This window comes from Bombina bombina, chromosome 7 (assembly GCF_027579735.1).
Source record: "Bombina bombina isolate aBomBom1 chromosome 7, aBomBom1.pri, whole genome shotgun sequence".
Lineage (NCBI taxonomy): Eukaryota > Metazoa > Chordata > Amphibia > Anura > Bombinatoridae > Bombina > Bombina bombina.
In genome coordinates this window covers 193,381,940-193,408,885 of record NC_069505.1, presented here as the reverse complement: position 1 = coordinate 193,408,885, position 26,946 = coordinate 193,381,940, and the positions used below count along the sequence as shown (strand labels likewise).

At 40.3% G+C, this 26,946-nt stretch overlaps 1 protein-coding gene across 1 annotated transcript in view; it reads right to left on the bottom strand.

The window, feature by feature from the left end:
- Positions 1-26,946, bottom strand: part of SLC1A2 (solute carrier family 1 member 2) — a 162,836-nt gene that overhangs the window by 57,067 nt on the left and 78,823 nt on the right. The window contains exons 5-7 of the mRNA XM_053689327.1: positions 8,523-8,773; positions 5,904-6,060; positions 732-858 (exon numbers count right to left, since the gene is read on the bottom strand). Of these exons, the coding sequence (XP_053545302.1) occupies positions 732-858; positions 5,904-6,060; positions 8,523-8,773 (535 nt within the window). The remainder of the gene's footprint in view (positions 1-731; positions 859-5,903; positions 6,061-8,522; positions 8,774-26,946) is intronic.

Here is a 26,946-nt window from a genome sequence, read left to right as displayed (position 1 = left end):
ACATACATCATGTAGCTATGTATACTCTGTGTAACTGCATATACATCATACAGCTGTACATACATCATGTAGCTATGTATACTGTGTGTAACTGCACATACATCATACAGCTGTACATACATCATGTAGCTATGCATACTGTGTGTAACTGCACATACATCATACAGCTGTACATACATCATGTAGCTATGTATACTGTGTGTAACTGCACATACATCATACAGCTGTACATACATCATGTAGCTGTGTATACTGTGTGTAACTGCACATACATCATACAGCTGTACATACATCATGTAGCTATGTATACTGTGTGTAACTACATATACATCAGACCGCTGTACATACATCATGTAGCTGTGTATACTGTGTGTAACTGCACATACATCATACAGCTGTACATACATCATGTAGCTATGTATACTGTGTGTAACTACACATACATCATACAGCTGTACATACATCATGTAGCTATGTATACTCTGTGTAACTGCACATACATCATACAGCTGTACATACATCATGTAGCTATGTATACTTTGTGTAACTGCACATACATCATACAGCTGTACATACATCATGTAGCTATGTATACTTTGTGTAACTGCATATACATCAGACCGCTATGCAAAATTCTCCTGAAAGAATATGAGCAGCTAACTCCGTTCCCTAACAGATCCCACTTTACACTACTGCTGGGAGTTTATCATAAGACACAGAACATAACATACCACATGATCATTATAACCAGCTTCATCACAATCTCATTCAGGATGTTGAAGAATTCCAGCATCAGTCTCGCCTGTTCACCCATCTTCCCCATGGCAATGCCAAATGCAATGAAGAATCCAATGACGCCTGAGAGTAACAGAAAAGGTTAGTGGTCAATAGCGGGTCACTGGTGTCGTGATCACTTACAGTACTCACTATTCACTCTAACTTATTGCCACCTAGTTCCATCCAATGTCAATGTGAAGTGCTGACCTGTCTTTTGTGGAGGTCAGTTTCCAATATATATGAAAACTCAGTCATAACACATTTATCTATAGCTTTTAGATTGACTGTATGGTACATCAATTATTAATATTTTTGCATTTGCTTAGTTATTATGTTAATAAACCGGATTGTGTTTTTTTTATTTTTTGGTTTAATAAAAAATTCCAAGATACAGTATGTCGCAAATCCCACATTGATTAACTGATTGAACATAAAAGATACAGAAAATTAACACCAGTAAAATACAAAACAGTATAAATAACAAAATATTGTATCCAATACCACCATATAAACAACAAAGTTATTTAAACAGTAACATTATGTATAAACAGTTGTATCTACTTCTTTTTGCACAGTATTTTTTTATTTTTTTAAATGTGGATTATAAAACTACTGAAAGTAATATGGAATTGGTTATTTCTTACAGGTCAGGAAGTATTCCCCTGCTGTATCACATATTCAAATCAATGAAACATTACCCAAGGCACATACAGTGCTTTTGTGCAGAAAATCTCATTCCCCAGTAACTGACGGCTAAATTATGAGTTTTGCGGTATGGGTGAAAAAGCAGCGTTAAAGGGACATAAAACCCAATTTTCTTTCTTTCATGATTCAGATAGAGCATACAATTTTAAACAACTTTCCAATTTACTGTGGTTATCAAATTGTCTTTGTTTTCTTGTTATCCTTTGTTGAAAAGCTGGGATGTAAGTTCATGAGTGGGGACGTGTCCACAACACTATATGGCAGCAGTTTTGCAACATTGTTATACATTAGCAGGAGCACTAGATGGCAGCACTATTTCCTGTCATGTAGTGCTTCAGGCATGTGCACGCTACCTACCTAGGTATCCCTTCAACAAAGAATAACATGAGAACAAAACAAATTTGATAATAGAAGTAAATTGGAAACTTTTTAAAAATTGTATTCTCTATCTAAATAATGAAATACATTTTTGGGGTTTACTGTCCCTTTAAGACTCTTTTTCACTACCGCTGCTATTACGAGTCTTGCAGGTTTAGCTGTACCGCACACTTTTTTGGCCGTAACACAACGTAACTACCGCAGCTTTCCAAAAGTCCTTTTTCAATGGGACTTCCATAGTGCCGGTATTACGAGTCTGCCTGAGAGGCCAAAAAGTGAGCGGTACAGCCAATACCGTCGAAATCCATACCTTAAACTGAAAGTCAATAGTTATGAGTTTTATGCTACAACACCGTAACATAAAACTGATAACTAAAGTGCTAAAAAGTACACTAACACCCATAAACTACCTATTAACCCCTAAACCGAGGCCCTCCCGAATCGCAAACACAAAATTTTTTTTTTATTAACCCCTAATCTGCCGCTCCGGACATCGCCGCCACTATAATAAACATATTAACCCCTAAACCGCTGTACTCCCGCATCGCAAACACTAGTTAAATATTATTAACCTCTAATCTGCTGTCCCTAACATCGCTGCAACCTACATTACTGTTATTAACCCCTAATCTGCCGCCACAACTTCGCCGCCACTATACTAAAGTTATAAACCCCTAAACCTAACCCTAAGTCTAACCCTAACACCCACTAACTTTAATATAATTACAATAAATCTAATAAAAAATTCCTATCATTAACTAAATAATTCCTATTTAAAACTAAATACTTACCTGTAAAATAAACCCTAAGATAGATACAATATAACTAATAGTTACATTGTATCTAGCTTATCTTTTATTTTATTTCACAGCTAAGTTTGTATTTATTTTAACTAGGTAGACTAGTTAGTAAATAGTTATTAACTATTTACTAACTACCTAGCTAAAATAAATTCAAATGTACCTGTAAAATAAAACCTAACCTGAGTTACACTAACACCTAACCTTACACTACAATTAAATAAATTACATTAAATAAAATTAACTAAATTACAAAAAAAAACAAAAACACTAAATTACACAAAATAAAAAAACAAATTATCAAATATTTAAACTAATTACACCTAATCTAATAGCCCTATCAAAGTAAAAAAGCACCCCCAAAATAGAAAACCCCTAGCCTAAACTAAACTACCAATAGCCCTTAAAAGGGCCTTTTGCAGGGCATTGCCCCAAAGAAATCAGCTCTTTTACCTTTAAAAAAAAAAATACAAACAACCCCCCAACAGTAAAACCCATCACCCACACAACCAAACCCCTCAAATAAAATTATATCTAAATAAACCTAAGCTTCCCATTGCCCTGAAAGGGGCATTTGGATGGGCATTGCCCTTAAAAGGGCATTTAGCTCTTTTTCTGCCCAAACCCTAATCTAAAAATAAAAATAAAACCCACCCAATAAACGCTTAAAAAAAACCTAACACTAACCCCCGAAGATCCACTTAGTTTTTGAAGACCTGACATCCATCGTCAACGAAGCGGCAGAAGTCTTCATCCAAGCGGGCAGAAATCCTCAATGAAGGCGGGAGAAGTCTTCATCCAAGCGGAAAGAAGTGGTCCAATAGGATTGAGCTCGCATTCTATGGCTGTTCCAATCAGCCAATAGAATGCAAGCTCAATCCTATTGGCTAATAGGATTGAGCTTCAATCCTATTGGCTGATTTGCATCAGCCTATAGGATTTTTCACCTTTAATTCCGATTGGATGACGTCACTTAAAGGAACCTTCATTCGAGAAGAGCCATCAACAGAAGAGGATGCTCCGCGCCGGATGTCTTGAAGATGGAGCCGCTCCGCGCCGGATGGATGAAGATAGAAGATGCCGTCTGGATGAAGACTTCTCCCGGCTTCGTTGAGGACTTCTGCCCGCTTGGATGAAGACTTCTGCCACTTTGTTGAGGATGGATGTCTGGTCTTCAAAAACTGTAAGAGGATCTTCGGGGGTTAGTGTTAGGATGTTTTTAAGGGTTTATTGGGTGGGTTTTATTTTTAGATTAGGGATTGGGCAGAAAAAGAGCTAAATGCCCGTTAAAGGGCAATTCCCATCCAAATTCCCTTTTCAGGGCAATGGGGAGCTTAGCTTTATTTAGATAGAATTTTATTTGGGGGGTTTGGTTGTGTGGTTGGTGGGTTGTTTGTATTTTTTTTTACAGCTAAAAGAGCTGATTTCTTTGGGGCAATGCCCCGCAAAAGGCCCTTTTAAGGGCTATTGGCAAATTAGTTTAGGCTAGGGTTTTTTTTTATTTTCGGGGGCTTTTTTATTTTGATAGGGCTATTAGATTAGGTATAATTAGTTTAAATATTTGATAATTTGTTTTTTATTTTGTTTAATTTAGTGTTTGTTTGTTCTTGTAATTTAGGTAATTGTATTTAATTTAGGTAATTTATTTAATTGTAGTGTAAGGTTAGGTGTTAGTGTAACTCAGGTTATTTAACAGGTAAATTTGTATTTATTTTAGCTAGGTTGTTATTAAATAGTTAATAACTAGTTAGTAACTATTCTACCTAGTTAAAATAAATACAAACTTAACTGTGAAATAAAAATAAAACCTAAGGTAGCTACAATGTAACTATTAGTTATATTGTAGCTAGCTTAGGGTTTATTTTATAGGTAAGAATTTAGTTTTAAATAGGAATTATTTAGTTAATGATAGTCATTTTTATTTAGATTTATTTTAATTACATTATAAGCGTTAGGTTTAGGTTTAGGGTTTAATACCTTTAGTATAGTGGCGGCAATGTTGGGGGCGGCAGATTAAGGGTTAATAAGTGTAGGTAGGTGGCGGCGATGTCGGGGGCGGCAGATTAGGGGTTAATAAATGTAGGTGGTGGCAGATTAGGGGTTATTAAGTGTAGGTGGCAACGATGTCAGGGGCGGCAGATTAGGGATTAATAAGTGTAGGTAGGTGGCGGCGACATTGGGGGCGGCAGATTAGGGGTTAAAAAGTGTACTGTAGGTGGCGGCGATGTCGGGGGCAGCAGATTAGGGGTGTTTAGATTCGGGGGTTTATGTTAGCGTGTTGTTAGGTGTAAAAATATATTTTCTTTCCCCATAGGAATCAATGGGGCTGCGTTATGGAGCTTTACGCTCCTTTATTGCAGGGGTTTGACTTTTTTTCAGCCGGCTCTCCCCATTGATGTCTATGGGGAAATCGTGCACGAGCACGTAAAACCAGCTCACTGCAGCACTGGTATTGGAGTGCGGTATGGAGCTCAATGCTCACATATTGCCCGCTAACACCAGGTTTTTGTAAACCTGTAATACCCGCGCTGTAGGGAGGTGAGTGGTGACAATAACTTGCAAGTTAGTACCGAGCAGCTCTTACCGCAAAACCCGTAATCTAGCCGTGAGATAAGTAGTAATTTGTGTAATTCCAGTGAATGTAAAAAAGTATTCTCTTTGCCTAAATACAGCAGAAGAGAGGAAAATAATTCAGTAAAACTATTGTGAATGATTCCCAGGATTATGTCATTTCTGGAAATGCATAGCAAACTACAGTAAAACATATAGAAGAATAACAGGGGTTATAAATAATAATTAAACTTGATAAAGCAAATTTCTTTGTGGTTTTATAAAATCATTTATATAAAAAAACACAACGGTAAAATATCAGCAGCGCTAGACAAGCAACTACATGTTTTCACACATCCCTAGACATTTGGAACCCGGCACATATACCAATGACTCCTGCCTTTACCTATAACTGTTATCAGTGTATAAAGATGAATTTGGGTTATTCTCAGTGACGTGAGATGCCGACAGCTGGCAGAGATTTATAGGGAGATTTTCAGGTAAGTATGTGCCTCATATTTACGTTAAGGATTATTAATAACATGACATGGATATAATGTGGCAGGGAGTAGACTTATAAGTCCCAGGAACTAGCAATCACAGAAGGGAGGATAATTCCATTAATAGGGAGATGGAAGCACCCAGTGGTTTAGAGCAATGTGTGACAGATTGAACAGATGGAAGTCGCCATACCTAGGACATTCATGCCGTCTTTGTATTCCAGCTTCTTTTTTATCTCCTCAGTGGTCGTGGTAACCGTATCATTCATCATCGCAAAGACAGACTCTGTTATATTAGATGGTTCTTCAACAGGATTTTCAACTACAACTCTCTTGGTCACAGTCTGAATCTATGGATACAAAAAGAACAAGCAAGGAGGTTTATAACTGGTGCTGGTTAAATGAGCTTAAAGTACCTGGAGATAGGGTAAAGGTGCATTGCCAGCCAACAGGTCTAAAGAGACGGTACCAGGAGACAAGATTAATGGTGCAGTGCCAGCATACAGGACTAGAGAGACAGTGCCAGCATACAGGACTAGAGAGACGGTGCCAGCATACAGGACTAGAGAGACAGTGCCAGCATACAGGACAAGAGAGACAGTGCCAGCATACAGGACTAGAGAGACAGTGCCAGCATACAGGACTAGAGAGACAGTGCCAGCATACAGGACTAGAGAGACAGTGCCAGCATACAGGACTAGAGAGATGGTGCCAGCATACAGGATTAGAGAGACAGTGCCAGCATACAGGACTAGAGAGACGGTGCCAGCATACAGGACTAGAGAGACAGTGCCAGCATACAGGACTAGAGAGACAGTGCCAGCATACAGGACTAGAGAAACTGTGCCAGCATACAGGACTAGAGAGATGGTGCCAGCATACAGGACTAGAGAGACAGTGCCAGCATACAGGACTAGAGAGATGGTGCCAGCATACAGGATTAGAGAGACAGTGCCAGCATACAGGATTAGAGAGACAGTGTCAGCATACAGGACTAGAGAGACAGGGCCAGCATACAGGACTAGAGAGATGGTGCCAGCATACAGGACTAGAGAGACAGTGCCAGCATACAGGACTAGAGAGACAGTGCCAGCATACAGGACTAGAGAGACAGTGCCAGCATACAGGACTAGAGAGAGAGACAGTGCCAGCATACAGGACTAGAGAGAGAGACAGTGCCAGCATACAGGACTAGAGAGATGGTGCCAGCATACAGGACTAGAGAGACAGTGCCAGCATACAGGACTAGAGAGACAGGGCCAGCATACAGGACTAGAGAGACAGTGCCAGCATACAGGACTAGAGAGACAGTGCCAGCATACAGGACTAGAGAGACAGTGCCAGCATACAGGACTAGAGAGATGGTGCCAGCATACAGGACTAGAGAGACGGTGCCAGCATACAGGACTAGAGAGATGGTGCCAGCATACAGCACTAGAGAGACAGGGCCAGCATACAGGACTAGAGAGACAGTGCCAGCATACAGGACTAGAGAGACAGGGCCAGCATACAGGACTAGAGAGACAGGGCCAGCATACAAGACTAGAGAGACAGGGCCAGCATACAGGACTAGAGAGACAGGGCCAGCATACAGGACTAGAGAGACAGGGCCAGCATACAGGACTAGAGAGACAGTGCCAGCATACAGGACTAGAGAGACAGGGCCAGCATACAGCACTAGAGAGACAGGGCCAGCATACAGCACTAGAGAGACAGTGCCAGCATACAGGACAAGAGAGACAGTGCCAGCATACAGGACTAGAGAGACAGTGCCAGCATACAGGACTAGAGAGACAGTGCCAGCATACAGGACTAGAGAGACAGTGCCAGCATACAGGACTAGATGGAGAGTGCCAGCATACAGGACTAGAGAGACAGTGCCAGCATACAGGACTAGATGGAGAGTGCCAGCATAGAGGACTAGAGAGACCATGCCAGCATACAGGACTAGAGAGACAGGGCCAGCATACAGGACTAGAGAGTGCCAGCATACAGGACTAGAGAGTGCCAGCATACAGGGCTAGAGAGACAGTGCCAGCATACAGGGCTAGAGGGAGAGTGCCAGCATACAGGGCTAGAGGGAGAGTGCCAGCATACAGGGCTAGAGGGAGAGTGCCAGCATACAGAACTAGAAGGAAAGTGCCAGCATACAGAACTAGAGGGAGAGTTCCAGCATACAGGACTAGAGAGACAGTGCAAGCATACAGGACTAGAGAGTGCCAGCATACAGGACTATAGAGACAGTGCTAGCATACAGGGCTAGAGGGAGAGTGCCAGCATACAGAACTAGAGGGAGAGTGCCAGCATACAGGGCTAGAGGGAGAGTGCCAGCATATAGGACTAGAGAGACAGTGCCAGCATACAGGGCTAGAGAGACAGGACCAGCATACAGGGCTAGAGAAAGAGTGCTAGCATACAGGACTAGAGAGACAGGGCCAGCATACAGGGCTAGAGAGACAGGACCAGCATACAGGGCTAGAGAAAGAGTGCTAGCATACAGGACTAGAGAGACAGGGCCAGCATAAAGGGCTAGAGAAAGAGTGCTAGCATACAGGGCTAGAGAAAGAGTGCCAGCATACAGGACTAGAGAGACAGGGCCAGCATACAGGACTAGAAGGATAGTGCCAGCATACAGGGCTAGAGGGAGAGTGCCAGGAGACAGGGCTAGAGGGATGCCAGGAAGACAACAAGATTTTGCCTATAATTAGCTTACGCTTCCCATAAAATGTATCATTATGGGAACCATGTCATTATCACTCAGACTGCTCTGCATTTCTACACCTCCCACTATACTGGGCGATTGTCATCTTACCTGCTGGAAACATGCCTGGACCAAGTTCTCAGGGAAGAGGTTTCGGATCAAGTCAAAAAAGGCATCTAGACTGGAGACTTCATCATTCTCCTGCCCCTTTCCAAGCTTCTGCTTGAGTTTGGGATCTCCGGGGTGTATGGCCAGAACTAGGATGACGCCCAAAACTGCAGCGATAATTGTGGTGGACATATAATAAACCATTGCTCTCGTTCCAAGTCGCCCACTCGATTTTGCGTCCAGCCCAGCCAGTCCTGGAAAGATAAAGGATATATCTTACAATACCGTGAGGGTCATGAAATCAACACTATCATAAATGAACCATTAGAGAGCAGGGGGACCTTATGGCTCACTAATAATCTGACAGTAGGTTCCAGAAAGTGTAACCACAAATCCACTGACTGCATAAAAACAAATACACACAAGGTGCACATAACATGTTGTGGAAGTGATTTCTGGAGCTGTCTGGCAGGTATTTTCCAAGCTGTCGGGCATATATTTCTGAAGCTGTCTGGCAGTGATTTCTGGAGTTGTCTGGCAGTGATTTCTGGGGCTGTCTGGCAGATATTTCTGAAGCTGTCTGGCAGTGATTTCTAAAGCTGTTTGGTAGTGATTTCTAAGCTGTCTGTCAGTGATTTCTGGAACTGCCTAGTAGTGATTTCTAAAGCGGTCTGGCAGTGATTTCTGAAGCTGCCTGGCAGTGATTTCTTAAGCTGCCTGGCAGTGATTTCTAAGCTGTCTGGCAGTGCCTTCCCTATTGTATGCTTAGTTTTATTGTATTTATTTTGGCTATATAATTTGTATTTATTATCATGCTCAGATTCTCAATCTCAACATCGACTGAACAAGGTGAACTTCCTATGCCAGGGCAATGCCAGGTGCATTTGTACAGATGATAGAAAAGTTAATTAGGGGCCAGATTATGAGTGGAGTGCTAATGTTTGCGCACAAGCCATAAGGGGTTTTATTGTGGGTGTTTGCGCTCGTCAGATTTACTGCTGGAATTACAAGTTGAAAGTAAACGCGATCGCTTGAGCGAAAACATAATTTATGCTTACCTGATAAATTCCTTTCTTCTGTTGTGTGATCAGTCCACGGGTCATCATTACTTCTGGGATATAATCTGCTCCCCTACAGGAAGTGCAAGAGGATTCACCCAGCAGAGTTGCTATATAGCTCCTCCCCTCTACGTCACCTCCAGTCATTCGACCAAAGACCAACGAGAAAGGAGAAACCAAGGGTGTAGTGGTGACTGAATTATAATTTAAAAAATATGTACCTGCCTTAAAAAACAGGGCGGGCCGTGGACTGATCACACAACAGAAGAAAGGAATTTATCAGGTAAGCATAAATTATGTTTTCTTCTGTTATGTGTGATCAGTCCACGGGTCATCATTACTTCTGGGATACCAATACCAAAGCAAAAGTACACGGATGACGGGAGGGATAGGCAGGCTCATTATACAGAAGGAACCACTGCCTGAAGAACCTTTCTCCCAAAAATAGCCTCCGAAGAAGCAAAAGTGTCAAATTTGTAAAATTTGGAAAAAGTATGAAGCGAAGACCAAGTTGCAGCCTTGCAAATCTGTTCAACAGAGGCCTCATTCTTAAAGGCCCAAGTGGAAGCCACAGCTCTAGTGGAATGAGCTGTAATTCTTTCAGGAGGCTGCTGTCCAGCAGTCTCATAGGCTAAACGTATTATGCTACGAAGCCAAAAAGAGAGAGAGGTAGCAGAAGCTTTTTTTGACCTCTCCTCTGTCCAGAATAAACGACAAACAGGGAAGAAGTTTGGCGAAAATCTTTAGTTGCCTGCAAGTAGAACTTGAGGGCACGAACTACATCCAGATTGTGTAGAAGACGTTCCTTCTTTGAAGAAGGATTTGGACACAAGGATGGAACAACAATCTCTTGATTGATATTCCTGTTAGTGACTACCTTAGGTAAGAACCCAGGTTTAGTACGCAGAACTACCTTGTCTGAGTGAAAGATCAGATAAGGAGAATCACAATGTAGGGCTGATAACTCAGAGACTCTTCGAGCCGAGGAAATAGCCATTAAAAATAGAACTTTCCAAGATAACAATTTTATATCGATGGAATGAAGGGGTTCAAACGGAACACCCTGTAAAACGTTAAGAACTAAGTTTAAACTCCATGGCGGAGCAACAGTTTTAAACACAGGCTTGATCCTAGTTAAAGCCTGACAAAAGGCCTGGATGTCTGAATTTTCTGACAGACGCCTGTGTAACAAGATGGACAGAGCTGAGATCTGTCCCTTTAATGAGCTAGCCGATAAACCCTTTTCTAAACCTTCTTGTAGAAAAGACAATATCCTAGGAATCCTAACCTTACTCCAGGAGTAATCTTTGGATTCACACCAGTATAGGTATTTACGCCATATTTTATGGTAAATCTTTCTGGTAACAGGCTTCCTAGCCTGTATCAGGGTATCAATAACCGACTCAGAAAAACCACGTTTTGATAAAATCAAGCGTTCAATTTCCAAGCAGTCAGCTTCAGAGAAGTTAGACTTTGATGTTTGAATGGACCCTGAATCAGAAGGTCCTGTCTTAGAGGTAGAGACCAAGGCGGACAGGATGACATGTCCACTAGATCTGCATACCAAGTCCTGCGCGGCCATGCAGGCGCTATTAGAATCACTGATGCTCTCTCCTGTTTGATTTTGGCAATCAATCGAGGAAGCAGTGGGAAGGGTGGAAACACATAAGCCATCCTGAAGTTCCAAGGTGCTGTCAAAGCATCTATCAGAACCGCTCCCGGATCCCTGGATCTGGATCCGTAGCGAGGAAGTTTGGCTTTCTGGCGAGACGCCATGAGATCTATCTCTGGTTTGCCCCAACGTTGAAGTATTTGGGCAAAGACCTCCGGATGAAGTTCCCACTCCCCCGGATGAAGAGTCTGGCGACTCAAGAAATCCGCCTCCCAGTTCTCCACTCCCTGGATGTGGATTGCTGACAGGTGGCAAGAGTGAGACTCTGCCCAGCGAATTATCTTTGATACTTCTATCATTGCTAGGGAGCTTCTTGTCCCTCCTTGATGGTTGATGTAAGCTACAGTCGTGATGTTGTCCGACTGAAACCTGATGAACCCCCGAGTCTTTAACTGGGGCCAAGCTAGAAGGGCATTGAGAACTGCTCTCAATTCCAGAATGTTTATTGGCAGGAGACTTTCCTCCTGACTCCATTGTCCCTGAGCCTTTAGAGAATTCCAGACAGCGCCCCAACCTAGAAGGCTGGCGTCTGTTGTTACAATTGTCCAGTCCGGCCTGCTGAACGGCATCCCCCTGGACAGATGTGGCCGAGAAAGCCACCATAGAAGAGAGTTTCTGGTCTCTTGATCCAGATTCAGAGTGGGGGACAAATCTGAGTAATCCCCATTCCACTGACTCAGCATGCACAATTGCAGCGGTCTGAGATGTAGGCGTGCAAAGGGAACTATGTCCATTGCTGCTACCATTAAGCCGATCACCTCCATGCATTGAGCTACTGACGGGAGTTGAATGGAATGAAGGACACGGCATGCATTTAGAAGCTTTGTTAATCTGTCTTCTGTCAGATAAATCTTCATTTCTACAGAATCTATAAGAGTCCCCAAGAATGGAACTCTTGTGAGAGGAAAGAGAGAACTCTTCTTTTCGTTCACTTTCCATCCATGCGACCTTAGAAATGCCAGAACTAACTCTGTATGAGACTTGGCAGTTTGAAAGCTTGAAGCTTGTATCAGAATGTCGTCTAGGTACGGAGCTACCGAAATTCCTCGCGGTCTTAGTACCGCCAGAAGGGCACCCAGAACCTTTGTAAAGATTCTTGGAGCCGTAGCCAATCCGAATGGAAGGGCTACAAACTGGTAATGCCTGTTTAAGAAGGCAAACCTTAGATACCGGTAATGATCTTTGTGAATCGGTATGTGAAGGTAAGCATCCTTTAAATCCACTGTGGTCATGTACTGACCCTCTTGGATCATGGGTAAGATTGTCCGAATAGTTTCCATTTTGAACGATGGAACTCTTAGGAACTTGTTTAGGATCTTTAAATCCAAGATTGGCCTGAAAGTTCCCTCTTTTTTGGGAACCACAAACAGGTTTGAGTAAAACCCTTGTCCTTGTTCCGACCGCGGAACCGGATGGATCACTCCCATTAATAATAGATCTTGTACACAGCGTAGAAACGCGTCCTTCTTTATTTGGTTTGTTGACAACCTTGACAGATGAAATCTCCCTCTTGGGGGAGAGAATTTGAAGTCTAGAAGGTATCCCTGAGATATGATCTCTAGCGCCCAGGGATCCTGGACATCTCTTGCCCAAGCCTGGGCGAAGAGAGAGAGTCTGCCCCCCACTAGATCCGGTCCCGGATCGGAGGCCCTCGGTTCATGCTGTCTTTGGGGCAGCAGCAGGTTTACTGGCCTGCTTGCCCTTGTTCCAGGACTGGTTAGGCTTCCAGCCTTGTCTGTAACGAGCAACAGCTCCTCCCTGTTTTGGTGCAGTGGAAGTTGGCGCTGCTCCTGCTTTGAAATTCCGAAAGGGACGAAAATTAGACTGTCTAGCCTTAGCTTTGGCTTTGTCTTGAGGTAGAGCGTGGCCCTTACCTCCCGTAATGTCAGCAATAATTTCTTTCAAACCGGGCCCAAATAAAGTTTGCCCCTTGAAAGGTATATTAAGTAATTTGGACTTAGAAGTTACATCAGCCGACCAGGATTTTAGCCACAGCGCCCTGCGTGCCTGAATGGCGAATCCTGAATTCTTAGCCGTAAGTTTGGTTAAATGTACTACGGCCTCCGAAATGAATGAATTAGCTAGTTTAAGGACTCTAAGCCTGTCCGTAATGTCGTCCAGCGTAGCTGAACTAAGGTTCTCTTCCAGAGACTCAATCCAAAATGCTGCCGCAGCCGTGATCGGCGCGATGCATGCAAGGGGTTGTAATATAAAACCTTGTTGAACAAACATTTTCTTAAGGTAACCCTCTAATTTTTTATCCATAGGATCTGAAAAAGCACAGCTATCCTCCACCGGGATAGTGGTACGCTTAGCTAAAGTAGAAACTGCTCCCTCCACCTTAGGGACCGTTTGCCATAAGTCCCGTGTGGTGGCGTCTATTGGAAACATCTTTCTAAATATTGGAGGGGGTGAGAACGGCACACCGGGTCTATCCCACTCCTTAGTAACAATTTCAGTTAATCTCTTAGGTATAGGAAAAACGTCAGTACTCGCCGGTACCGCAAAGTATTTATCCAACCTACACATTTTCTCTGGTATTGCAACAGCGTTACAATCGTTGAGAGCTGCTAAGACCTCCCCTAGTAATACACGGAGGTTTTCCAATTTAAATTTAAAATTTGAAATATCTGAATCCAATCTGTTTGGATCAGAACCGTCACCTACAGAATGAAGCTCTCCGTCCTCATGCTCTGCAAGCTGTGACGCAGTATCAGACATGGCCCTAGAATTATCAGCGCACTCTGTTCTCACCCCAGAGTGATCACGCTTGCCTCTTAGTTCTGGTAATTTAGCCAAAACTTCAGTCATAACAGTAGCCATATCTTGTAAACCCTCTAATTTTTACTGGAAATTTTTGATGCGTAGCAAAGAGCGCCAAAAACGGCCCCTCCCTCTCACACACAGCAGTGAGAGAGAAACGAAACTGTCATAATTAACACAAGCAAACTGCCAAGTGGAAAAATAATGCCCAAATACTTATTCACTCAGTACCTCATTAATGCAAACGATTCTACATTCCAGCAAAAACGTTTAACATGAAAAATACCTAATAAAAGGTTTAATGTACTTTTACAGAGTAATTCCGGTGAAATACCATCCCCAGAATACTAAAGTGTAGAGTATACATACATGTTCATTATAACGGTATGGCAGGATTTTTTCATCAATTCCATTCAGAAAATAAAAACTGCTACATACCTCAATGCAGATTCAACTGCCCGCTGTCCCCTGATCTGAAGTTTTTACCTCCCTCAGATGGCCGAGAAACAGCAATATGATCTTAACTACTCCGGTTAAAATCATAAGAAAAACTCTGGTAGATTCTTCTTCAAACTCTGCCAGAGAGGTAATAACACGCTCCGGTGCTATTGTAAAATAACAAACTTTTGATTGAAGTTCTAAAAACTAAGTATAATCACCATAGTCCTCTCACACCTCCTATCTAGTCTTTGGGTGCAATAGAATGACTGGAGGTGACGTAGAGGGGAGGAGCTATATAGCAACTCTGCTGGGTGAATCCTCTTGCACTTCCTGTAGGGGAGCAGATTATATCCCAGAAGTAATGATGACCCGTGGACTGATCACACATAACAGAAGAAATTAGGATTTAAACTAGAATGCTTACTGCATCCTCAGAGCTCTGGTTAACTCTTTCACAAAACAAAAAGTTGTACAAAACATAAAAAATACATTACAAAAGTACAGTTACACTCATAACACTGTCTAATAAAAAATATTCAAAAAAAATATTGTACACAAGTTATAAGGGCTCAAAGATATGAGATCTCAGGTGTTAGAAAACAAAGGCAGACAGACAAAGGGCTTTAACATTGGGAAACATACATATGCATGTCTAAATATGTATTTATATGTCTATATATGTGTACATACAGTATGTATTTATATGTGTATATATGTATTTATATGTGTGTACATATGTATTTATATGTGTATATATGTATTTATATATGTACATATGTATTTACAGACAAACACATAAATACAGTTGTATACATATATAGACGTATATATAAGTGCATTGGAGCCTTTTGCAGTTAAGAAGATGAAAACATGAAAAATCATATTCATGCAATATTCATACTTAATAAAGTGTTATACTGTGTATTTACTGTAAATATTTCACATTCCAATGTTATGTACATAGAAGTATATGTTTTATGTATTTATTAATAGATATTCCTATGTGTGTGTGTATATATATATATATATATATATATATATATATACACACACATATGAATATATATATCTTATATGTATGTGTATATATTTTTCCAACATATATAGACATATGAACACAAATACGCATGTATACACATACAGTATATACACACCTATATATACAACCAACCTGCAAAAAGATTATGACTCACTGAAGGCTCAGATGATGGTTACCATTTTTAGCAATAAATTATTTTTTAATTTTGGTATGTCCATTGTTTTTTTTTTTTAGACATAATAATATTGCACATTTAATAGACTACAGTATACTGTAAATATAAATGTTATATGTACTAGAGAAAAAAAATTGTGTGACTCACTTTATTGCTATATTCGCTTAATTGTGGCGCTCTGGAACCGTCCCTGCAATATTTCTGAGGTACGCCTGTATATATTTATATAAGATGTCCACCACTGGAGTGGATACGTATCAAATGCTGTGAAATGCCTTCTGTTCTTCATGTAGTGTAGTAACTGCACTAGAAACTTTCCTTCACATGTTAGTGGTAGATCTGGCACAAGCGGTATATTTGGGCTGTATTTGGTTTCCTCCTGCTTATTAGTTTGCACACTTAATAGACTACATTATAGTGTAAATATAAGTTTTATATGTACTGTACTAGAAAAAATAAATTGTGTGACTCACTTTATTGCTATATTTGCTTTATTGTTGTGCTCTGGAACCGACCCTGCAATATTTTCGAGGTACGCCTGTATATATCTATACCTATATACAAATATATAGATACACTCCTTGCTCAGTGTGCTTAGAGGAATATGGCTACACCTCACTGAGGCTACACCTCACTGACAAGGCCCAATGAAGGCTGAAATGATCATCTGGGGTTGCTGTGTTCCTTGTTCAGAGAGGAATTGCCTGGTATTTCAGCGCTGGACTGACCGTAATAGGCGGGATCAGACTGATATACTACAGGAAAGTTCTACGCTGTGAAAAGCATTACTGGGCTAAAAAGCTGCACCCAGGTGGTAAATTGCCATAGAACAGGCTAAGAATGGTATTGAGCCAGTTGTTCGTTCCTGTGAGTGCACTTCTCTCTGTATGTATTTAGTCTCCCTATGGGAAAAGGGGGCAACCAGACGTGGACTCCTTCCTCAGTGTGCTTAGAGGAATATGGCTACACCTTACTGACGAGGCCCAATGAAGGCCGAAACGATCGTCTGGGGTTACTGTGTTCCTTGCTCAGAGAGGAATTGCCTGGTATTTCAGCGCTGGACTGACCGTAATAGGCAGGATCAGACTGATATACTACAGGAAAGTTCTACTCTGTGAAAAGCATTACTGGGCTAAAAGAAGCTGCACCCAGGTGGTAAATCGCCATAGAACAGGCTAACAATGGTATTGAGCCAGCTGTTTGTTCCTGTGAGTGCACTTCTCTCTCTATATATATATAAATATATATATAAACCTAATTAAGCTATTAACCCCTAAACCGACAAAGCCCCACATGGCAATAAACCTAATGAATCTATTAACTCCTAAACCGCCAACCCCAACAACGCAAATAATGAATTAACGGCTAGATTACGAGTTTTGCGTTATGAGGGGTGTGGTGCTAACTTGCATGTTATTGTCACCGTTCACTTACCTACAGCACTGGTATTACAGGTTTTCATAAACCCGGCGTTATTAGGCAAGAAGTGAGCATAGAGCAAAATTGTGCTCCATACCGCACTCCAATACCAGCGCTGCTTAAGTCAGCGGTGAGCTGGTTGTACGTGCTCTTGCACGATTTCCCCATAGACATCAATGGGGAGAGCCGGCTGAAAAAAAGCCTAACACCTGCAAAAAAGCAGCGTAAAGCTCTGTAACGCAGCCCCATTGATTTCTTTTTTTTTTTTTTTTTTTTTTTTTTTTTTTAAGTTTTTATTGAGATTCATCAAAAGGCAAACAAACATAAACATGTCGAAAGTGTTGCATACAGATGGTTTCCACATATTAAACTAACAATTGTTATATAATTTAAGTGTAGTGGAGTGGAGGTATATATCAATACAAACACAGATTAAATACCAGAGTCAATGCCAAAACAGGTCTGTATCTTCAGCAAAACCAACAGGACCACTTTTGGGCCCCTTATACACTCTTGAATATAATCCAGGAAGGTAACTTCTGAAACTAGAGAGACCACTCATGGATCTCTATTAGGGAATCTGTTTTTTCTAATTTTATAGGGTTTAGATCCATTACGAAAACTAAAAAAAAAACTTATATAAGACCCTTAAATTGAGCTATACAGATGTATAAACATATTAGTAATAGTAATAACAGTAGTAAGGGAACCATTGTTAAGAACACTTCAGAGTTGAGCTGTTAGGAGGAGTAGGTATGACTGGCCTCATTATAAAAAACAGAGATACAGAAAATGTAATCTGACACGTCTATCCCAAGTCAGAGTATAAGCAACTTTCTACATAGAGGGATTAGAGTAGATGATTTCAAATTTGAGCCCATATTATCATAACCAAAGTAGAAAGTATGAGGTTTCAATAGAATATACACCCCTATCAGCAGAGCCAAAGCAACAAACGTTTTCAGAATGGGGCTAAAATGCTATAAGAGACTATACCAATTAATCAGGGGTTAATGCAGATACACAGCTCATTAATAGCTACTATTTTGGAGTATAACCCCCTCTACCTAACTCCTGAGAGGATATGTTTATGGCTATGGGGGTGAGTAAATGTATCTGTATCCACAATATTGAAAATCAAGAGCCTAATATATTGATATAAGGGATCACTGAGCTTTATACTTAGTTATTCAGGGGCTCTGCAAAGTTTAACTGGTTAAATTGATGTAGAGGGGTAAATTGGATAATCTGGTAGGCCTCCTCACATCAGTGTGATATATCTATGAGACAGACCCAGCTTATGTTAAGTAGTCAATAAAAAGATATCCAAGATAGTATAAATAGCGAAAGAACAGCTTACCTAAAACCTAGGAAACATATGAGTAACATAAATTTTGGATTTCAAACCCTTTGCAACCAATAAGTACAGATGATACGCTGGGGCTAAGAGAGAGAGCTAAACAGAACATGTCAAACAGTCATAATTCCATAACAATATCAGCTTGTACATATCAGGTTTTTTGTCATGTACCCAGAACTCTGCTTCTCATAAAAACCTATATACATAACAGAGCGGGCAGAGGTCTAATATAAGAAAAACAGTTTACCTTCAGTGTATATAACTGCAAGTCACGTCAGATCCAGAATTATTTAAAAAGTTAATGTGTACTTTGAGGAACTCAGGGAATAAAATGGCCAAAAAGAGGAGCATGTGTGTGACAAAGAATGCATAGCGTTAAGCAAACAGCAATATTATTAATGCAAGGGTTTTATAGCTGTTTTTTTGTTTTTTAAAAACTCCCCCATACAGACATCGTGAGAAGAAAGCAAATAACAACTTACTGATTCACAGGTAATGAGAGTGAAGATTCTAATTTAGCTAGGAGGCCCTGTAGGTGTATGTAAAAGAATACCCCATGCGATACCGGGGGTGCAGGGAGCAGCTATTGCTGTGAAAATGTGTTAATGTGCTCAACCAAATTTACATGGTGTTAGTGGGGCATGAGGATACAATTACAACGCTGGGGAGATCTCCTCACTACAACATGCTATAACCAGAGGTCAGAGCTAGCTTAGTTTAGGTTATGTAAGAGATAGGGAACCTGGAATACATTACCGATAGGAGAACAGCAGAACTGAAAAGATATAAATGGCATACAAGACGTTACACCCGCTAATTCTAATATGTACAAGAAATATTTTTAAGTAAAATAGTTAAAATAATTAAGTGGGACAGTTGAGCAGTGTATATCTGTCGTTCAAAATACGGACATTAGCTTATATACACCAGGTTTTTACCCCGCACCCAGTCCTGATCCAGTCTTGCAAAAATAGCAGGGATGTTCCCCAGCTTCCATCCAGCATAACAGTCTCAAGGGTGAGTCTCGTATCTGAGGATTCAGTTCTCCCTCAGCCCACTCCGTGTCGGTGATCTTGCAAGTGGCTCGTTCGGGTGAGGAACCCTGAGTAAAGGAAGCACACTTTCTTTGAATGTAGCCCTTGCAAGCGTCCTATTTCTGTAAGGTCCCAGTCTCTCTGGGTAATTAGAGGCTTACTGCTACCTATTTGTCCTCCCGCTCCGGTCACAGCCAGCGGAGGATGGACAAGAGGTAATAAGCTGGGATTGCCAAATAAGATAGGTCTGATCTTGAACTCATCCCCCATTATTACTTGAAGAGCGGTTTCTTCTGTGATCGCATAGAGCTCCTCTACCGGCCTGCTACATGTGGTTTCGATCTGCAGCTCAGGTTGCAATTTCTGCTGGGCATCCATTTTAGTGTGAGGGTTGAAAATCTCTTCGCTAGTCAGGTCTGACCAGGAGGACATAGTTTCTTCGCCGCTTTCAGCTAGGGAAACCGCTGTAGTTATCGGACCCAGGAGAAGTCCACATAACTCTTCCTCTAAGCTCCGGAAATAATCCTCAATGTGCTGCGTCATCTCTCTTTCCCATTTATTTAGGGCCTCCATTATTTAAACGATACCTCGTTTGTAAAGTTTCTCCTCACATACATCCACAGGTGAATGAATTATCCCGATAAATGGTTCCCTTCTTTGGTAGAACGGGCAGTCAACTGAGGACTGCTATACCCCGGGTTATGGGGGGGGGGATGTTTAACCTTGCTGTAGGCCGCCTCCCAAGGACTCAACGGGCCAGATCTGGTTCCTATAGGTCATATATTCTGCAAATTTAGTATAGATCGGTACTGCGCTTCTCTGTCCAGTCCAGGATGAGACGGGTGCTATTGTATTTTGCAGATTTACTGCTTAAATTGGCGGATTAAGCAGATCACTTTAGGAGCAACAGATATTGTGACCTAACATGGCCGCTGCCTAGCCACTCCCCCAGCCCCATTGATTTCTATGGGGAAACTAAATAGAATGCAAGCTCAATCCTATTGGCTGATTGGATCAGCCAATAGGATTGAAGCTCAATTTTTTCACCTTTAATTCAGGATTCAAGGGACGCCATCTTGGATGACGCCACTTAAAGAAACATTCATTCGAGAAGACGACTTTGTTTGAAGAGGATGCTCCGTGCCGGATGTCTTGAAGGTCAACCCGCTCCTCGCCGGATGGATGAAGACAGAAGATGCCGTCTGGATGAAGACTTCTGCCCGTCTGGAGGACCACTTCTGCCGGCTTGGATGAAGACTTCTCCCAGCTTCGTTGAGGAATTCTTGCCACTTCATTGAGGACTTCTCCCAGCTTTTTTGAGGATGGATGTCGGCTCTTCAAAACTGTAAGTGGATCTTCAGGGGTTAGTGTTAGGTTTTTTTAAGGGTTTATTGGGTGGGTTTTATTTTTAGGTTAGGGTTTGGGCAGCAATAGAGCTAAATGCCCTTTTAAGGGCAATGCCCATCCAAATGCCCTTTTTAAGGCAATGGGGAGCTTAGTTTTTTTTTAGTTAGCTTTTTATTTGGGGGGTTGGTTGTGTGGGTGGTGGGTTTTACTGTTGGGGGGGTTGTTAGTATTTTTTTTTACATGTAAAAGAGCTGATTTCTTTGGGGCCCCGCAAAAGGCTTTTAAGGGCTATTGGTAGTTTAGTTTAGGTTAGGGTTTTTTTATTTTGGGGGGGCTTTTTTATTTTGATAGGGCTATTAGATTAGATTAGGTGTAGTTTAAATATTTGATAATTTGTTTTTTTTTGTGTAATTTAGTGTTTGTTTTTGTAATTTATGTAATTGTATTTAATTTAGGTAATTTATTTAATTGTAGTGTAAGGTTAGGTTTTAGTGTAACTCAGGTTAGGTTTTATTTTACAGGTAAATTTGTATTTATTTTAGCTAGGTAGTTAGTAAATAGTTAATAACTATTTAGTAACAATTCTAACTAGTTAAAATAAATACAAACTTGCCAGTAAAATAAAAATAAACCCTAAGCTAGCTACAATGTAACTATTAGTTATATTGTAGTTAGCTTAGGGTTTATTTTATAGGTATAGCAAGCAGCATTTATGAAAATTCATTAGGGCAGTTTTGTTAGTAAAGTGACTTGTGCGTTTGCAGTAGACAAGCAGGTATATGGTACTATTTCCTAGTTGAACAACCCTGTGTGGGGTATCCACATGAGAAATCTTGTATGTTAGGGAGGTGGGTATTATACTTCCGTCCTTAGACAGGTAGTTGTTTTAAGACCCTTATGAGTCTACCGTTACCTCTCCTTCAAGAAAATGGTACCCTTTGAACATTTCTTCCGCTCACTACTCCTCCACACAGGGTGTAATGTACCAAGCGACTTTACTAACACTTTACTAACAAAACTGTTCTAATGAATTTTCATAAATTCTGCTTGCTGTTTAATCACCATTTTGCTACTGATTGCTGCTGTACATGTTGTCTGCTTTGAAGTTACGCTCATACGCTATGGAATAATATATGGCATTGCTGATTTGATTACAACTGCTGTACCTTTGCATATTCCAAGTGTTATACTGCTTGCTGACTAACTGACTATAAGATTGACTGCTGCTTTTCATATATACAGCTTGCTATGAAGTTGCAACTATAGAAAACCACATGTGACTCTGATTTAACCGCAGCTGTGGCATTTTGGCAATACTAACTTTCAATTTTTGCTTTTCTGCTGCTATTCTTTTGTTATGAAACACTAAATGACATTCTTAATTTTATTACAGCTGTTACATATGTCATCTTGCTGCTAGTGTTTGGTTTAGTACCTGTGCTTTTTTTTTTTTTTTTATTACCAGCCGGCTTAGCTACAATATAAGGTGTATGTGGGGCCCATGTGTTGTCTTTTATGTGTGTGTTTTTTGTGTACATATATTTTAAGATGTATTTAAGTTTAAGTTTATTTATTTGCACTCATTAAATCACATTTTGGCATATTCTGTTGTTCTGCATTGGTGATTATTTAAGTAGTGTGCAGTCCCCCTGGTCTTTTTTAGGTTTTAACTTATACCGGTAATTTCCTTTTCTCTCTATTTATTTTGTATGTTTATAATATTTAACTAGTGTTAGCAAGGCGGGAGTGCGGCGGTTTAGGAGTTAATATGTTTATTCTAGTGGTGGCGATGTCCGGAGCGGCAGATAAGGGGTTAATAATTTTATTTTAGTGTTTGCAATGCGGGAGGGCCTCGGTTTAGGGGTTAATAGGTAGTTTATGTGTGTTAGTGTACTTTTTAACACTTTAGTTATGAGTTTTATGCTACAGCTTTGTAGCGTAAAACTCATAACTACTGACTTTAGAATGCGTTACGTATCTTGCGGGATAGGGTGTACCGCTCACTTTTTGAGCTTGTTCGCGCTATGGAAGTCCCATTGAAAAAAGACTTTACGCAAATTGCGTAAATTAATTTGCGGTACGGCAAAAAAAGTGTGTGGGACAGCTTTACCTACAAGACTCGTAATAGCAGCGGTAGTGAAAAAGCAGAGTTATGAACCTTAACGCTGCTTTTTTACCCATAACGCAAAACTCGTAATATAGCCGTTAATTACTAAGCCCCATAACCTAACACCCCCTAATATAACCCCAATATTAAGATACACTTAAATAAAACCTAACATTAATTTACCAAAAAAATAATCTAAAACTACAAAAAATAAAAAACTCTAAAATTACTGAAGAAATTAACAAAATTATAAAAAAAAATAAAAAAAAATAAACCTAATCCCTATGAAAATAACCCCCCCCCCCAAAAATGAAAACACTCCCTAAACTACCAATAGCCCTTAAAAGGGCATTTTGTAGGGCATTACCCTAAGTTAAACAGCTCTTTTACATCTAAAGATTGCTAAATCCCCCTCTAACAGTAAAAAAAACCCCACCCCCCAAATTAAAAAATACTTACACTAAAAAATCCTAAACTACCCATTGCCCATGAAAGGGCATTTGCATGAGCATTCAGCTCTTTTACTGCCCTTAAAAGGGCAATCAGCTCTTTTCCAGCCCATTAAATCCCTAAACTTGAAAAAAAAAAATCCTATCACTAAGCCCCAAATAGGTACTCACCGATCCTGAAGTCCATTGGAGAAGGTCTTCTTCCAGACGGCTTCATCATCTTCTATCTTTATCCGGAGTGAAGGCTGTGCAGAGCGGAGGTGCGGAGCTGGCTTCCCCGATGCGTGGGTTCTAAGCGGCGGTCCTCAATGGCGGCGGTACAGTATTTTTTTAAGGAAAATAGCTGTTTAACTTAGGGCAATGCTGAAAAAGTGTAAAAACAGGCGCAGCCCGACTCAAGCGTAAATACTTTTAATGTGGTAAGTGCACATACAGCTAAATGGCAACTTACAAGCAATAAAAGATAAAAGGCACATCAATACATGCACATAAGATTATGCATACACCCCAGTCTTTTTGGCAGACTTGATCCTAGAGCGCTTCCACCACCTCAGTCGATTAGATACCAAGTCTGGAGTTTAGACACCACGGGTTATTACGGAGCCGATCAGGGGTATACAGACGGACATTTATCATTTTGCTGAGACGGACATGATCTGCTATAGCGAACAATGTCCACCGCACATCGATAAATGCCGACAGCATATGCAGTCGGTATTTATCATTGCACCCTCAGTTCTTGTGAACTGCTGGTGCAACGCCGCCCCATGCAGATTTGCGGCCAATCAGGGGGTTTCAATCAACCCAATCGTATTCGATCAGGTTGATGTCTGTCCGCCGCCTCAGAGCAGTCGGACAGGTAATGGAGCAGCGGTCTTTAGATCGCTGCTTCATAACTTGTGTTTTTGGCGAGCCTGAAGGCTGTCCGGAAACACGGGGCATCAAGCTCCATTCAGAGCTTGATAAATAGACCCCACAGAGTGTCCTCTCTCTATGCGCATTTCGTCTGAGACCGCTCAGACTTTTTCAAGAGTAAGTAATAGGTATCCAATACAGAGGCTCCAACCAGCTTATGAATGGGCCAATGCATCAGTTTCCTGTCAACACTGGCCAATAGCGTATCCCACATTCAACCAATAGAACATAGGTGCAATGACAATAAGTGTCTAAAAGCATATGCTACAACCATCTGCATTCATATTTAAGCTAAAATGGTAACATATCATAGTTGATACTATATTATTCAATATAATAGGTGAGTGAGGGGTAGAGGCAATGTATTTCAAATGAACAAGCCGTTGCATAGAAAGCGACATAATTTGCTGCACAGCAGCCAGATTTGCACTGATACTGTATAATATAGTATAGATCAGGCATACAGCTTGAATTATACAAACACCTCTCCCTCAAAAGCCTATAAATGTGAGCAAAATATGAGAACCACAATAAATAACATAACATGATAGTACATACATTACACATAAAATGAAAAGATAATCAATCAATTTCATGAAAAAAATGAATCCAGTACAGAATAAAAACTATATAAAAATGAATAGATACATATAATACAATATAATAAATGACCAATTATATATAATCTGGATAATTGAACCGAACATTATTATTTATAGGATAAGCAGATTTCATAGAAAGCATCTATGGTTCCATCCCCAATTAAGCCTGTAGGTCAAGTTCCATATTAAGTCCCTGAGGATGCATGGAACCAAGTTAATAAATCCAATATGATTCCCTGCTTCTCATGGTCAGTAATCTATTTGAAAATGTGTTATTGGAAATCCAATCTATAGCCTTAATATTAAGACTCTTAGATCCATATTATGATGAATGCAAAAGTGTTCAGAAACACTGTGTGTTTTGAAATCTGCCTTACTGTTATTCACATGTTCATTTAACCTGGTACGTACATTAATTTTGGTTCTACCAATATAAATTAAATTGCAACTACAACTCAGGCAATAAACTACAAAAATGGTGCTACAGTTACATCTATATTTCATATTAAAAACCTTAAATTTATCAAAATTGTGAAAGGTGTTTCCTGTACTCACATAACTAGACATACCACACCTCTTTACCCCACATCTATAAGTGCCTGGTTTCTGTTCTAACCTTTTGGTGGTCCTAATCTTCTCTATAGTGTTACATAATTTGGTGGGTGCTAGTATAATTTTTCAGATATTTATTTTTCCTAAAAGTTACCAGGGGTTTCTCATCTAATATCCCTCCTAGAATGGGATCTGTCTTCAGGACCCCCAATGTTTTCTGAGGATGTTCTGAATGTCTCTACTCCCTTGATTATAGGTGGTGATGAATCTTATGTTGTTACTATTTTGTTCATACTTGTTTGTGACTGAATCCTGGTTTCTCTGTATCAAGTTTCCCTTTTCATATTATTAACTTGTTCCTTCGCAGTTTGTATGATGTTTGGATCATATCCTTTCTCAATGAATCTAGCATCTAGCAATTCTGTTTCTTTAATGAAGTCCTCCTCCCATGTGCAATTCCTTTTTATTCTTTGGTATTGTCCAAGGAGGAAATTAGTTTTCTACCTAGGAAGGTGGCCACTTTTGGCATTTAAAAACCCATTTTTAATCGGAGGGGCTTAAGGTAATTCGCTACTGCTACCTTTCTATTCTCATCATTGAAGAGCAAAAAATCCAGAAACCCAACCTGTTGCTTATCTACTTTGGAAATGAATGTAAGATTATAGATGTTATTATTAATATGATTGATGAACTATCTAGTCTCTGTTTCTAACCCCCTCAATATAATGACAATGTCATCTATGTACCAATAGTATCGAATTAGATTACCTGTATACGGATTATTAGTCTATATATAATTCTCCTCAAAATGGTTCATAAATAAATTGGTGTACGATGGGGCAAAAGTTGTCCCTTGTGTCTGTTGGTAAAACTGACCTTCAAAACCTGTTAGAATGAAATCTAAATGTTTATCGGACATAATATTCTCTAATGATTCTTGTACAGCATTAATTCCCAAATTATGTGGAATACACGTGTACAGAGATGACACGTCACAAGTGATCCACATATATTTATCTGGCCATTCTAACCCCTCAAACAGGTTTATAGTATATACTGTGTCTCTGAGGTAAGATCTACTGGATTTAACCACATGCTGTAGATAATGGTCAATATAAACAGAAAGATTGTTAGTAAGAAATCCTATGCCCAAAATAATGGGCCTGTCCGGTGGTTTAATCAGGGTCTTGTGCACTTTTGGCAAATGATAAAATGTGGGTATTGTTGGATGAATTTCCATCAAAAACTGGAATTCATCATTATTGAGGATATTCTCATTCTTAGCATCTTTAAAGATTTTACTTAATTTATTTTTAAAATTTGACAGTTGAATCAAACTGAAGTTTCCTATATGTTTTATTGTCATTTAAAATATTATAAGCCTCTTTTAGGTAGTCCTTTTTATCTTGTATAACAACCCCCCCTCCTTATCTGCTGCTCTAATCACTATATCCCTATTGTCCTGTAACACTTTTAGTGTCTTCCTTTCATGAA